Consider the following 15,189-nt stretch of genomic DNA (forward strand, 5'->3'; position numbering starts at 1 on the left):
AACACAGTCTCTCACCAGTAAAAAATGGGGAACAAAAACCTCGATGAGTACAGCCTTAGTGTAAATCTCTTTCTCTCCTTGTGTTATCTTGAAGATAACAGGTTCATTTTCGCAACATTCCTGACTTCCATGAAATAGACACACAGCTAGTCAGATTCTGGCATTGGTCATACTGATATCTTCCCAGAACAGTCCCACCATACTCAGTGTGGAAGCCCAGGAGCTACTCCAACACAGGTGAACTAGGATGTTGTCTTTCCTCCCCACCTGTTTAACACAGATCATCTTGCTTACAGTTCTTTTTTTTCCTTAATAATCTCCTAACTTACTTCTCTATTACCTTTTAGTTTAAAGTGCAGCATGCATAACCCTTATTTCTCATGGATCAGTTTAGTAACATATCTACTAGGACAGAAAAAACAGTAGTGAATTTGTAGTCTATGTGGAAATCAAGCACTTTTTTCAGGCAAACATCTGCAATTGCCACAAGAGTGAAGAGGAAAGTGAGACTGGCCTCAACTCCTAGATTTCATCATTCCAGCCTCTCTCCCTTGAAGGGTCTTGTATGTTTTGGGATGGAAAAGAGTTCAGTTCAAAAATGAAGATGGCATCCCACCCTGGAGACAATTTAAAATTCTATGTATAGAGTTCACACCCTAAATCAACTAATCCAAATTAGCACTTCTAGTGCAGAACATCATTATGCAATTGGTAATGATAGAGTTGAGAGAATGGTAGAAAGACAGATTAGAAACAAGGAAAGCTGTTTGAAGGTCAAAGTGTTTGGTAAAAAAAAGGAAAGTCAGTTTCTGGGCTTTCTGTCTTTGCCCATAATACTCTCCCTGTTTACATCTAAAAGTACAAAAGTTTACAGAACACTGAAGGAAAAAGCACTAAAGAAGAGAACACAGAGTAGAGAATTCAAAATTGGTTTTAAATATAGATAACTTGAAAGACAAGAGTAAAAACATCAGCTCTACAGGACTTTTTGTCTACTTCAGGAAAGAAGGATGGCTGAAACTCACTTCCTAGAATTACTTGGAAAGAATTTATGCACCACAAAAAAAAAACCACAACAGAAAATAACAATGTAGATCTTCACTTTTCCCTTGAAGACAGAAGTATATAAAATTTCAAGAGACCTCTTTACAAATTCCTTGTCCTTTTTTTTCTCCAGTGAAGCTGTACCTAGTTACCAGCAAACAAAATGTTCCTATGTTGGGAAAATACTCCATTGAAATGGATCAAACCAAGTGGAAAGAACAAGTAGAACACTTACACATGTGAGCAGTTACAAACATCCTTCCAAGTCCTCCTGTTTTCTTATAGCTTTTATATCTTATCTGAGCCTCCCTGCTATGACTGTTATAACAGCATCTTCAGTAAGTGCCCAAAGGAACCTTTTGGGTCTCACATAAAAGCACTGTAATTCTATCCCTGTCTATGTGCTCTTAGTATAAGTAAAAAGAGGTATAGTTAAATATTTATTTACTTTAAAATAAATATTTTTACACATGAATGTGTAGATATATGTATACATATGCACACATACAGATACACACACATATGTATGCTTACATACATCTGTAACACAGAATTTCCAGTGGTCTACATGATAAATCACAACGAAGATTACAGTTCATAAATAATGTCACAAATTGTTCTACCTTTTATAATTTCTAATGCAATTTATTTCTCCTTTATGCATTACCTCTTAAATTTGGTCTACTGTTAAAAAACCCAAAAACACAGGAGGAAACACCACATGAAAAAAACACAAGAGCAAAGTAATAGCATAACACCATGAATGACAGAAATGAGAAGGCAGAGAGAGGTTCCAGGATAATGCCTATGATCAGATCTTGAGGGATTTAACAGTACACCCATCTGCCATTAAAAGGCTTTTATTCTCCCTTTGTTAAGCACAGAAAAATTGATCTATATGGAAGATAAGGAAGCACTGGAAATTTGAAGGCTCAGTGTACTGCTGCTGTAGAATTCTACTGGGCTATAAACTGTCCCACCACGAACAGGCTCTGATATCACTGTGCACATGCAAGCACAGACATACAGAGGGCAGATACAACTATTTTTGCTAAAGCTATGTGGCTCTCATTGAGTATCAGAGACCCTTGTAGATACAGTGATACAGCTTCCTTAACTGTCACACTTTGCCTCATAAACTTTTATTACTCTTGTATTAGCAAGATTTAAAAAAAAGTAATTTTCTACGGCAAAATATGAAGGTCATCTCACAGGCACACTGCAGAAACAGCTGTGGCAGTCTGTAAAGTTCTGTAAAGTTCTCACTGCCCCTCAGCCATCTCTAACCATTTTTAAAATATAGTGGAAGTATTTCACACCCACTTCAGCACAAAACAGAGGATGAAGAAACAAATTTCTTCCGTTGCTAGGGAATGCTGCCAGACTACAACAAGGTGCTGAACTGATGCATTCTCATAAAGGAACAATATTTTTCATCTAGGAGCTAACAGAAAGGCACCACCATTCATCAGTGGCAGATAATGACCCGTTTACAGTGACAAGATATGCTTATATTTTGCAATTATCACTTGCCTTAAAAATGCCTTAAATGCATTACACTGCAGGCCTGGGACAGGTGATGGCAAAATACACACAATGCAATGTCAAAGTGCAATGTCAGAAGAAAACCAAACATAATGCCAGAAAATGTAGCATATCATAAAACTACAGAAATCATGTTAAAAAATAAAATTGACTCCTTTTTGTGTGTTTTTGGGAATCCATTTGTGTTGCCTTAAAAAAAAAGTAACAGAACTTCAAGAGACAAGGTTATCCCCCTGGCAAGAAGGATGTGCTTTGAGCTGACAACATGAGCATGTCAATGACTGCATGATATCTTAAAACAGATTATACCATGACCTTGCATTATTCATAAAAGCACTTTTCAGACATTGCTGACTTTGAAAATACATAACAATTAAATACACTTCTGTGGAACAGAAAAGGAATGTTTCTATTCTTACGTTGTGTGCTAAGAAAAAGGGACAGCATCCCTAACAAATGGTATGCAGAGACTAGACATGCAAACACAGAAGAAAAGAGATAATTACAACAAGGTTTGTGTAGGGTTTTCCATTTCTGTGCTGATATTTGCTAAAACTGCCAAATAGTTACAAATTGAAAAAACAAAACTAAACAAAAAAACAGATGGAATTATTGTATTGGACAACAGAAGATTTACATACCTAATTTTGAACTGAATAAGTGCTTTGAAGCAAGTATTAAATTTTCAAATTTGATTTGATTTTAAAAGCCCAAATGTTGTATTTTATAATTTATTTGGATAATCTGATATTTTTTTTTAGAAAAAAAAATTTACCACAGCTTTTTTCTAAATCAAAACAAAAGCAAGAAGGAAGGGAAAGAAAACAGTTACAAAGACTAAAAAATTGGAGAAGGCTACGATGGAGACAAAAACCATGGAGAAAGCAGGAAAAAAGGGAAAGGGGTAAAATACAGAAAGAAATATATTTTTAAAAAAATGATAAAAAGAAAGCAAAAAGGAGACGAGAACCCTGATTTCTAACCATCTTTTTCTTCTGTGTGATGGAGCTTGGATGGGTGTCTTCGGCAGGTGCGCCATTTACCAAGACGCTTGAAGAAATTCTCCTCTTCGTCTCGCCCGTTGTCCAGGCCTCCTCCTGGCCCCCCTCCTTCTGACAGCTTCACTGCGCTGGTAAACTTCACCTGTGCAGGGACAGAGGGGCTGGTCAGCCTGGGGAACCTGGTTAGACACTCATTGGTTGGGCACAAACATCTACAGAGGGGCCGTGAGGGTCACCAGAGTAACACAGCTGGGTCTGGGCATGGATTTACATAGGCTGAAGCACTTCATCTTTTAAGCTTTCTGCTTAAAGGATTGGTCCTTCTTGAGAGGCTGTGGAAGGACAAAGAAGGCAGGAGAAGTGTGACCAAAAATTAAAGCTCAAGTGTTGACAGAGCCTGCGCTTTCCTCTGAGTGCACCAGAGCAGTGTAAGTTTAACCTAGTCTTCACCTTGAAGTACAGAAGTCCAGTGTCAAATTGCCATGGCTCTACTCTGGAGACTTCTCTGACAGTCTTGTTAGCTGCAAAGTCCATATTGAATAAAAATGTTCCCATGTGCAGCTAAAACCAGCCAGATCCTGCCTTTTTAAGCTCTCTGTAATCCAGCCTGACACATTTACCTTGGAGCTCTGCCTGATGAAGGAGAGACGGTCGACAGAGCTGATATCCAGGAGATCTTCCACCCCATCAGCCAGGCCAGAGAGGGAGGAGCGCTTCAGCCAGTTCCCTGTCACAGAATGAGCCACTCAGTGCAAATCTAAGCATTCTTCCTAGAATAATCTATTTCTCCACAGTGGCCATACCAAGGCATGAGAAAATGAGAGACAAGCATAAGGTAACATTTTCATGTAACATGTATTAACTACCATGCAAGGCCAGGTCCTGGAAATTGTAACAGAATATTCTCTGTCAAACAAATGTTAATTTGGAATATTTCTCTTCCACAGACAGGAACAGTGCCTGTGGGATTACAGTACTAGCCTACTACATTAGAGAAAAAATTTCACTAATCTATTTTGACAAAAATATCCCCTGATCTCTTTGGCAAATTGCTTACATTTCCCTTTGCCTTCCACATCTGCAAAATGGAGCGAGCAGCAAATCACAGCTTCTTTTGGGAGAATATACAGACAATAAGGAACTGTGCTGCAGGATTCCTTAAACCAGCTATGTCTAGCTGTGTTTCTCTGCACATGCAACAGGTATATAGAATAGAAAGAGACATACATTTACCTATGGGGAGTTTGAGTTTCTTTCGGAGGGAGATGCGTCGGGAGCGAGAGCGGGAGCGCCTGTCTGTGGTGGTTCCAGAGTGAGCCGTGGTACACTCGGACGTGTCCTGCTCAGACTGACTGCTGGTGTCACTGGCTGCACTTTGTGACTTAAACATCTTCCTCCAGAAGTCCTTGCGTCCCAGATTGGCCCCTTGGATCTGCTCATCACTGGAACAGAAGGGATGCAAAGCATCAACTGCATTTCAGTGAAGTTTGGATGCTCAGGGAAACAAAATCTCCTTTCTGCAGCACACTCCTAATCTCTCTATTGCTTGAGGTTGTTTCATTTTGAATTCCAAATACACTGCTCTTAGTGGGACATAACAACACACTCAGTGTTGTTCAAGACACAAAATAACCATCTTTTCTGCCCTTAGGCACTGTGGCAGAACATCATCCCCCTCTAGCATAGACAGCTTATCTGCTCTGTCCATCAGACACGTGGTGCACATGGGTGAGATAACCCAGGCCAGACAGATGCCCAAAAGGGAGTTCTCTCTGGTTATTATCAGACAGTGTACATCCCTGACCTTGAGAGTGAGGTGTAAAGAGATAAGTGAGCAATCCTTAACTGAGAGACACTTTACAACTATAAAAGCTACACAAAGTTTCATGGAGGCACAAGTCTCCTACACACTCCCTGGAAACCTGTAGGGCTCCTTCCCCAGGCTTGGATGCATCCTGGTGGTTACTTCTCCAGAAATTGAGAGCAAAAGATTTTTTATGTATGCCCCACCAGAAACAGATAGTAAGATACATTGAATCCTAATCTAAAGTATTTCTTCTCTAGCTGTCATATGGGTACCTTATTACTACAGTGCACCAAAATGTTCATCTACTAGTAGTGTTTCTTTTGTTTATCCTGTGTAGTAAGTAATCAGTCAAAATCTTATGACAGTTAAATTTGTGTCCATTAAATAAATAATTCATTTTGTAATAGACCTAATTGGTTGTTACTAAGAACGCGAGGAGTGAGAGCAATCTGTGGTGCAGGCTGCCCCTAAAAAGAGTTATTGCCAGAAATCTGAGTCAAAGGAAGGACTTGTTTAAGCTCTCCTCTCCATTCACAACATCCATTGAACAGGTCATTCCAATTTTTAGTTTCTACACATGAAAGTAAACCACCTTCTTTATGTCACAATGAACTAAGACCACATTAGTAATTTCTACAAGCATTTGTACCCGAAAGCTTTAGGACATGATGACAGCTCATTTAGAATTGGAATTGGGACAACATTTTTTACTATATTCTTGAGATGTCCCACAGCTATGGCAGGGCTCAGAGAGGAACAACTTGCTACAATCCTGCAGAGCAGTAAAAGGCTTTGTGTTATCCCTGCTGTCTCAGCAATAGTGAGACTTTGCAGGCTCAGTTAAGGCAGGATGTGATGTAGAGCTCTGGGCCCTTGTGCAAGCAATGTCTTCATGCAGTGCATCTCAAAGCTCTTTAACAAGACACACATGTATTCAGAGGAGTTAAATGACTTGCCCAAAAATTACTTAGCGATCATTGGCCATTTGCATAATTTTCTAAAATTCTCAAGAGTATTGCCTAAGTTTAATTCAATAGTAAATGGCAGAATTCTTTGGACATGGATTTCAGATGTACGATGCCAACAGCTTGTTGATTCCCTGTGCTGAAAAGGGAACTACAGCAATCTTCAAAGCCCAAGGCAGGTCAGGAATGGACAGGCTCTCACTGAAGTATTAATGCCTCTGAGCAACAACATGGAAGCTGAAAAATAATAAAATCCTCACCCAGGAGTACAAACGAATCTTTGAGAACAGTAGTGGTTAAATCTCTGAGGAATTAACATGTTCTGGTAGCATGGTACACAGTATTGACAAATCTCCTGCATTGTCATTTGCAAACCTCTGCTGTTTCCCTACCAAAATCAGGATGGGTGCAGTTGGCAGCACTGAAAATAGGCATTACCCAGTTGGTTGCAGAAGCTCCTGTGTAGACACTCAACAGTTTGCTGTACTAATCCAAGCAGGTGAGTCTGATCTCCTGCCCCTTTGCACCAACCCTAGGAGGGAGTTGCTGGCATGAACACATTGAACAATTCAATATTTATATATTTACTTACTGCTCTGGAGTCTGCATGGGGCGGCTTGAGACGTAACTCCGGCACTCATCAGGGGCAGCTGAGGCCTGCCCTTTGTCAATGATGACACTTCCTGCCTCAGATCTACACAAGGTAAGATAAAGATAAGATCTACATAAGATAAATAGTCAGCCAAAGCAAATGGATGGCCCATCTCATGGTCATCACACAGAACTGCACATGGAAACCTGCAAAGTAGCTTTAGAGAGGCACTCTCTCCTTAGCAACTCACATATTATTCCCAAAAAAAGGCTTCAGCTCCTAGCAGCAAAGCCAAGGTTTTCAGGACTTTTTCAACTCTCTTAATCCTTCTTCTCAACATTTTAATATGACAAATTCCTCAAAGCACCAGAGGAAATTTCTTTTTGATAAAGAAGCATGTCAGTATTAGATTTCTTCTGGGACTTGTTTTGCATACCAGGGTTTGCCTGTCAGAAAAACAGGTACACATCCCAAAGGATGTGGATGCATATTAAAAAGTACATGCACTGAGTGTTTTGGGAGTGACACTGTGCTTCTTAGTTCTCTTAACCTCCCCTTGTCCCAGTGTTTCCTGTTCTCTTATGCCTCTTATATGACACTGCCAATGATTTTCTCTGCAAATTTGTTGCAGTCTCAGATCGTTAAATTTTAAAGGAGGCTGCTGCCACAGCAAAAGTCTGTACATCAAGAACTGACAAGCTCTAAATATAAAACAATCCTCTGGGACTTCCTATATTTGTGTTTGGCACAGATAGCCATAGAGTCATATGCAAGTCAGTCATTTACCTTCTCCCTCCTGACACTCACCTTTTGCTCCCAGAAGGTTTTGGCTCTTGCTCTGTTTCCTCTGTCTTTTTTCCTGGTATTAACTTTTCAGCACTGTCCAAGAGGGCACTGAGTGCCACTCTCCTGAATACATTCCCATGGGCCTCCTTGATAAACTGCACCAGCTGTCGGATATCACAGTACAAGCCCTGAGCAGCAAGACACCATGGGAAAAAAAAAAAAAACAAAAACAAAAACAAATTCAGTCTGCAGTTTCTAAAGAAGAGTGAGAGTCAGTACTTTCTGAGGTACTTCACCAGGCCATAACTTCTCCTCTGGCTCTTGTGTGATCTACTCTTCAGGTGTATGGTTTGTGGTTTTTGGCTGGAAACTCATAGTGCAGAACAACATGATCTGCATTGGGATATTGTAGATGGAGAGGTATCAGAGGCTAAAAGAAAACCTGTGAAATGAGTGAGATACAAACTTAAAGTTTGCTTTATACCATTCATCTAGACCACAAACTTAAAAGACACAAAATACCTCAGGTGTATGTGAGAGGACGTAGAGTGCAAACAACTGCATGTTTTTTTCAGAACCAGGGATATATTGGGATTTTTTTTTTGTTATTTTAGAGCTTCACATGATATGAAGAGAGAGGAATGACTCACTCATTCCCCAACCTCCCTCCTACACTCAAAGCCCTTTTTAGTTCTGAACATCCATACACATCTGTGATGTGCAAATCACCTCTATATCTGAGGGGGCAAGGGGATGGAGGGAACAGTTTTACAGGGCTTGAATTTTGATCTGTGAGCTTTCCTGAAAGACCTTGGATTATTCTGAAAATTCTCAGCAAGGAACAAATGAAAACAAAAACAAACAAACAAAAAAAACTCAACAAATTTATAATTTCACCTGTATCCTGATTAAGGTTTTTTTTTTTAAAGCAGGATATTGACGACAAGATTAACTTTAAACAATGACAAAGCAACAACAAATCTGCACACATGCTCTACATGCTGTATTCTTCATACAGTCACAATTAACAGTGTTACCCTTAGGGATAAGCTTCACACTAAAACAGGCTCTAGAAAGAAACACAATTTATAAGAAAAATTTACCCTTAGTGCTCCTAATCTAGGTCCAATAATGGGGCATGTTTTTCTGTATGCCACCAAATAATCTCTTACAATAAACATTCCAAAGGAGGAATATCCATAAGAACTAGAGGATTTGGACATAGGTAGACTACATTGCTGATTTAAGTATTAATGTGGTTTTCCTTCAAGGCATTTATGTGGTTTTACTTCTCACAGAGCATTACTGCCCCTTTAGCTGGACTTCAGTGTCTCTACAGCTCTGCTGTAACGATGGAATACAAGAATATTTCTTGTTTGCTTCCACGAAAAATCCTAATTTCTGACAATAAAGCAGATGGCCTGAGACAAGCTGCTAGGGTACACCAATGTGGGAGAAGAGCACTTATGTCACTCAGTCTACTGACTGCTCTGGGAAGACAGCACATGCATAGTAAAAAGGAACACTTCCTTTCCTCCACGTGTTCAGTAAATTGAATGTTTGCCTAAAACTTGGGAAGATCTACCAAGATGCTGTTCAGTAATTCACACAGTCTAGCACCAGAGGGCCACATGGTTAACCAAGTGAACTGCCTTTGACTTTGCTGAAAGGTGATTCATTGCAGCTGCTGTCTTAGAATCAAAGAGTAACTGAAGTTGGAAATGACTGCTGAGATCCTTGAATCCAACCATTAACACAGCACTGTCAGGTCCACCAAAAAACCATGTCCCTGCCTCACATTCATATCTTTTAAATCCCTTCAGGCATAGTGATTTTGATCACAATCCTATTTTGATCATTTCTGGTTGGAGCTTTTATATTTTTCATATGAGGGGATGGTAATCTCTCTTCACAGAGCAGGGAGACAAAACAATTCCTTCTCTAGTTGGGGACCAAGGACAAATGATCCAAATTTCAGGCCCAAGAGCACAAACAATGGAGACTGAAGAGAGAAAAACAAGAAGGATGGGACTGCATGGGCTAAAGCTGTAACTGGACAATTAACTCCAATATGCAAATGGACCAGAACTTATAAAAGTGAGAGACCCTGTGACCAGTTGTCCATTTTTTGGCCATTTGGGTTCATCTTGGGTGCAGCCCTGGCTGGGCTCTTGTGCTGCCCAAGGTGCATCCACTGAGGCCTTTTAATAAATCCCTGCTTTATTCTTTAACTCTATCTAGCCTCTGTTCCAGGTGAGCCTTCTCAAGGCATCAGTTTCACCACATCCCTGAGCAGCCTGTTCCAATACCTGACCTCCCATTTCAGTGAAGATATTTTTTCCTAATATCTAATGTAAACTTCATCCGATACATCTTGAGACCATTTCCTTTTGTCCTGTCACTTCTACCTGGGGCAAGAGACTGACCCACACTTTGATACAATCTGTGTCAGGAAGCTGTAGAGAGCAAGGAGGTCTCCCCTAAGCCTCCTTTTCTCCAGGCTAAGCAACTCTCTTTCCCTCAGCTGTTCCTCATAAGACATGTGCTCCAGACTCTTTCCCAGCCCCATTTCCATTTTTTAGGGAGAAAACTTCAGGGTGTCCCCAGATTCTGAGATGCAGCTCCACTAGTGCCCAGTACAGGGAGACAATCACTTTGTTAACTTGGTATCAAGTGCTTACCAGGTTTTCTGGGCTGTGGAGCTCATGTGTGGTGGATGCACAGCGAGTGATCAATGACTTGAACATGGCACTCACAATAATACCTTCCACACTCTGGGCTGTAGACTTGTTGTCCACTGTGGTGAAGTTATTCCCAAATCCAGCCTTATCTGTAAAATTCAAGTACAAGCAAACCATCTTGTTGGGAACAGTTTAAAAGGGAGGGCTTAAAGACACACATAAAGGAATTATGATTATGATATATGAGACATATTCCCACCTAATATCCTATGCTCAGTTCTCTCAGCCCCACTCCACAAAAAATATAGCAGAAACAAAGGGTAAAATGAATGATAAATATGAAGTACTTCCCAGAAATAGATGCATTATGAAAAAGGATTGAAAATATCAGGACAATCCTAGCTTTGTTCCATTGGCATCTCTCATTTAGAGAAGTGCAGAACAGGCTTCAAATTTGAATAACTCCAGTTTTTCTAGTTACCATTCTAAGGGATAAGAGGTGTTTGATTAAGCAGCAAAGTGACAACACCCATGAAACAAAAATCTTCTGAACTATAGGAATGCTTTTCTTGGAAGGTGCACAAGAACACCAAACTTTCAGAAACACTCAAAAAATAATTACGCATTTACATGAATTACAAAAAACATCCCAGTTTCCTGAGATGAGAGAAAAGACTCTCAAGAGCTGCATAGGCTGTCATGTTTCAAAGAATAAGCCAGTCAATAATTGATGAATACTTAGGGAAATGTCATATGGGAATCTTCCTCATGAAAGCTGGCTATATAAAGTTCTTTGATGCTTTCCCTGAAATTCTTGGCACCAAAGACAGGCTAATAAATTAGTCAGACTCTGAGTGTTTCAGAGGAGCTATTCCTACTCTGTTAAACAGCCACTCTTGAATGTTGCTTCATGCAGTGACCAAGCATAAATACTTAATTGTTCTAATACAACAAAAAGGATTTTAAAAAAATCCTCAAACCCCCCTATGTACACACATGCATTTGTAACTGCAGGCATATGCATGTGTGTCCATATTCTCATTCATTCAAGCAGCTCTTGCTGCTTACTCTGCTGCCTTCTAAGCTCTGAGGCACCCAGAGGGTTTTAAAGCTCCATTATACTTCCTTATTCAGAAAAAACTGTGTATTAAACTGGCCATTCCCCCTGGTGCCTTGTCATGTCATGAAGCAGAAAACTTCCTGCCCCAGGCATGGTTCAATGAAAATCTCTTCTGTGAAAAGCCATGAACAAGAGGTAAGATGAATCAAAGGGAGCCCTTCAATGTCAGGTGCATTGTGTGCCACAAGATCTAGAGGCAAGGGGGTCAGATCCAAAGAGCTTTGCCTCCACTGCCTAAGGATTCAGTTTATATATTCTGAGAACAGCAAATCACATTTTGTAGTTTGTGGAGGACAGGAATGGGGCTTCTTTCTGATGGCACGGTTTAAGACACACAAGTGTGATGGCACAGTTTAAGACACACACAAGTGACTGATGCCAAGAGTACTCACTGTCAGTGACTGGCTCCATGCAGAATCCCAGTAAAGCATGCAGGAAATCCACCACGTTATTGAGAGAATCCTTGTTCACGTAATCTCTCACGGTCTGCCGGAATTGCATCTTGTCCAGTTTGTACAGCTTGGTCAGGCAGTTCTGGGCCTGCAACAGTGCCCATCAAATCATATCACATCAAAGTACAAGCTCAAGTTTTGCTAACAAGAACAAGGTGACTTTGCACTTAGCTGTCTGTCAATGGTCCCATAACAGGACAGGTTCACCTCTGGAGCCACCAAGAAATTCGGCACCAAAGTATGGGTGCCACTGTTTGAGGTGGTGATAAAGCCACTACCAGCTCTATCTCCTGTCCTCTCTTCCTGTGCCCAACCCCAAAGCAAAGTCTCACTGGATGTAAATGAACTGGGAATGCACCACCTCTGTCAATGCTCAGTGCCTTGGTGGAACAGGTTCTTAGCCTCAGGCATATGATTTTCACCCTCCAGATCAGACCCAATCTATTGAATGCCCCTATATCCAATTTAAATCCTACAAAACACTAACTTTTTACTTAAAAACTATTAATTGTCAACTTCTTATCACAAAACTAGCCATTCTACTGGGACCCCATGAAGCCTGGAGTTAAAAGAATCTAAAATATCATCTCTACAGGAAACATGAACTCTCCTGTTATCTACAATAGGGTGCTTAACTTTCCAGTAAACTCAGACATGATTGTCCACACAGTCAACACAAACACTGCATGCAAAGCAGTTTGGCCAGACAAACACACAGAAAATGCAGCAGACTTACACATGTAGAGAAATGTTTTCCTCAATTCTATGGGCCTGATAAGAATCTTGGTTCCAAGAGACTTATTTATTTATACTTGATGTTATGCATAGGTCTAAATGCTTTGTTGGCTCAGCTCCAAAGGAAAACTCTATCTGACATGGTGATGAATATGGAACCTGTTCAACCAGTGCTCTGTGCAGAGCCTTTCTACTGCTACCACTAGGACTCTCTCATCCATCTTGTCCAATTATGCCCACTCCTGCAGCACCTGGAAATCTAGCTAACACAAGAACACTGCAAGGACACAGAGCAGCCAATCCATCTCTGAGAAATCAGCCTCAGAGCCCAGAATCTAATTACAGCTCTGTTGGCACAGCTCAAGATAACCAAAGCCATGGAGAAGAATGTGGTTCACACACATCCCATGGGATAAGTAAACTCTCACTATAGTCATGGAAAATGCTCCCTTCTGCAAGCACACAAGGTGAGGAAGAGGCACGCACTGAGAAGGCCTTTGAAAGGCTCCCATTTAACAGGGAGTTGGACTGATCTCAAGGAGACAAATTCTTCTGGATTAAATCTGATGTCTGGGCTACATTCTGGGCACTTTCCAATGTCTTGACTGGGGCAGGGCCAAAATTGTTAGGAACCTACAGTTATGACCCACAATATTCTTCAAAAAGGGCACGAGTGAGTCTTTTGCTTCCTTGCAGAACAACAGAACAAGTACAGTGCAAATACAGTGCACTCCAACCATCAGGAGCTGATGGAGCAGCCCAGCAGTCATAATCACCACTAGCAAAGGTGGACATACTTACATACTTACACCTCAGACTTTTGGATTTACATAGGCAACCCAAGACAGCTGCACCTCTTGTAAGTAGCATACACTTTTGGGGTACTATCCTGTGAAAAATTACTAACACCAGCTCACACATGGAATTTGCTCCCATGTATTGTCCCAACCCATCTGCTGGGGTGGCCAGAAGCACCCTGGTCCCCAGGTGTGCCCTTAGAAAGCCCCAGGGACTGGAAGGCAATGCTACAGCTGAAAATCTGCTACGGCTGGGCTGCAACACAGTCTGTGAGCCGGGGCAAAAAGCAACACATTTACTGTCAATACAGGGAAAGCTACAGAGGGGGCAGGCAGCCATCTCAGCAGTACAAGGGGGGACACTTTAATGAGCTTTAGTTCTCTTACATTCTCCCGAAATACCTGGAGTCTCAGGCGGTCTCCAGAGAGCCCTCGGTGTCCTTCTCCACAACCATAGGCACAGCCCAAGGACTTCACAATTTTGATCAGCATTGTGAGTGCCAGCCTATGGGTGCTGATAGATGGGCCTTCATCCTGAGGGTCACAGAGGAAAGGATAGTGGGTAACCCTGGCACAACCACTGGCATTCTGTTGGCATTTTACTTTTGACAAACTGCTTTCCATTTCTCATCTCAGACACTCCATCACTGAGTTGTTATTCTTGAAGTGTTTACTCCAATTATTTTTCAAGTTTAGAGACCAGCCCCCTCCTTTTCAGCTCCCAAAAAGTATGCTATAAATGTGAAGTCCCTACATGCTGCTATGCATACCATTCAGAACTTACTTCAAAAAATTATCCCTGAAAAACAGAACTGGCTTGACTGAGTAGAAAACTAAGTTTCTTTTTAAAATGTCTTAGATATTATGCTCCTATAAGTTGCAGCTTCAGAGGTCAGCAATATAGCATCTCTTGTCCAATTCTCATAGCAATACTGAAGTATTTAAGACTTCTAGTAATCAAATAAAAAAGAAACCGTGCTCACATACTGGGTTCCATTTTTCCTTTACAAGCTATGAATAATAAACCTGAAAAAAAAATTGTCATCGAGGGTTGCAAACACTTTGTGAAGATATTGAAAATGTCCGTGCCAGGCTCACAAACTTCATTTTTGGCAGCTGCTTCTCTGCAGTAGTTACAGTGCTTGAATTGCTAATCATGTTTCCTCAGCAGAACCCCAAGTGAGCACCACAACAAAACAGAAGGGCAGCTGCATACACATGCATACTCAGTCTTAACAGATATTAAAGTACATTTGGAATTGCACAAAGAGAGAAGCAAGACATACCTTTTCTTGCTTCTTGTCATTCTTCTCATACGGCCCTCCTCCTCCTCCACCACCTCCATCACCTCCGCCACCTCCTCCACCACCTCCTTCTTCTTCTCCATCTCCAGCTCCACTAATTGGAGGTGGCCCAAACCCACAGGCTGAACCACAAGCAGCCCCTTTAAGCTGGAAGGAGCCTTCACTTGGTCTCTTTTCAGGGGCCTCGTTTTCTTTGTTCTCGCTCTTCCTGCGCACTTTCTCCACACAGGGCACCACACCGAGCTGCAGTAAGCACTCCACAATGTTCAGTGCCACGTCACAAATCCGCGAACTGATGTCGTGGTTCAGAACCAAGTAAACAGCCTTCAGCACCACCTGAGGGATTCAAACATCCTATTT

The 15,189-nt window shown here is 41.2% G+C and overlaps 1 protein-coding gene across 3 annotated transcripts in view; it reads right to left on the reverse strand.

Annotated features, from left to right (window-relative positions):
- Positions 1–15,189, reverse strand: part of UNC80 (unc-80 homolog, NALCN channel complex subunit) — a 122,879-nt gene that overhangs the window by 80,956 nt on the left and 26,734 nt on the right. The window contains exons 13-21 of one of the 3 annotated variants that reach the window (XM_058809303.1): positions 14,812–15,165; positions 13,928–14,059; positions 11,934–12,081; positions 10,422–10,570; positions 7,762–7,928; positions 6,955–7,056; positions 4,818–5,032; positions 4,211–4,317; positions 3,633–3,732 (exon numbers count right to left, since the gene is read on the reverse strand). In XM_058809303.1, the coding sequence (XP_058665286.1) occupies positions 3,633–3,732; positions 4,211–4,317; positions 4,818–5,032; positions 6,955–7,056; positions 7,762–7,928; positions 10,422–10,570; positions 11,934–12,081; positions 13,928–14,059; positions 14,812–15,165 (1,474 nt within the window). Of the gene's footprint in view, positions 1–3,632; positions 3,733–4,210; positions 4,318–4,817; positions 5,033–6,954; positions 7,057–7,761; positions 7,929–10,421; positions 10,571–11,933; positions 12,082–13,912; positions 14,060–14,811; positions 15,166–15,189 lie in introns of all 3 variants that reach the window. The other 2 variants (XM_058809301.1, XM_058809302.1) reach the window with 2 other exon arrangements.

The sequence above is a fragment of the Ammospiza caudacuta genome, chromosome 8 (assembly GCF_027887145.1).
Source record: "Ammospiza caudacuta isolate bAmmCau1 chromosome 8, bAmmCau1.pri, whole genome shotgun sequence".
Taxonomy (NCBI): domain Eukaryota; kingdom Metazoa; phylum Chordata; class Aves; order Passeriformes; family Passerellidae; genus Ammospiza; species Ammospiza caudacuta.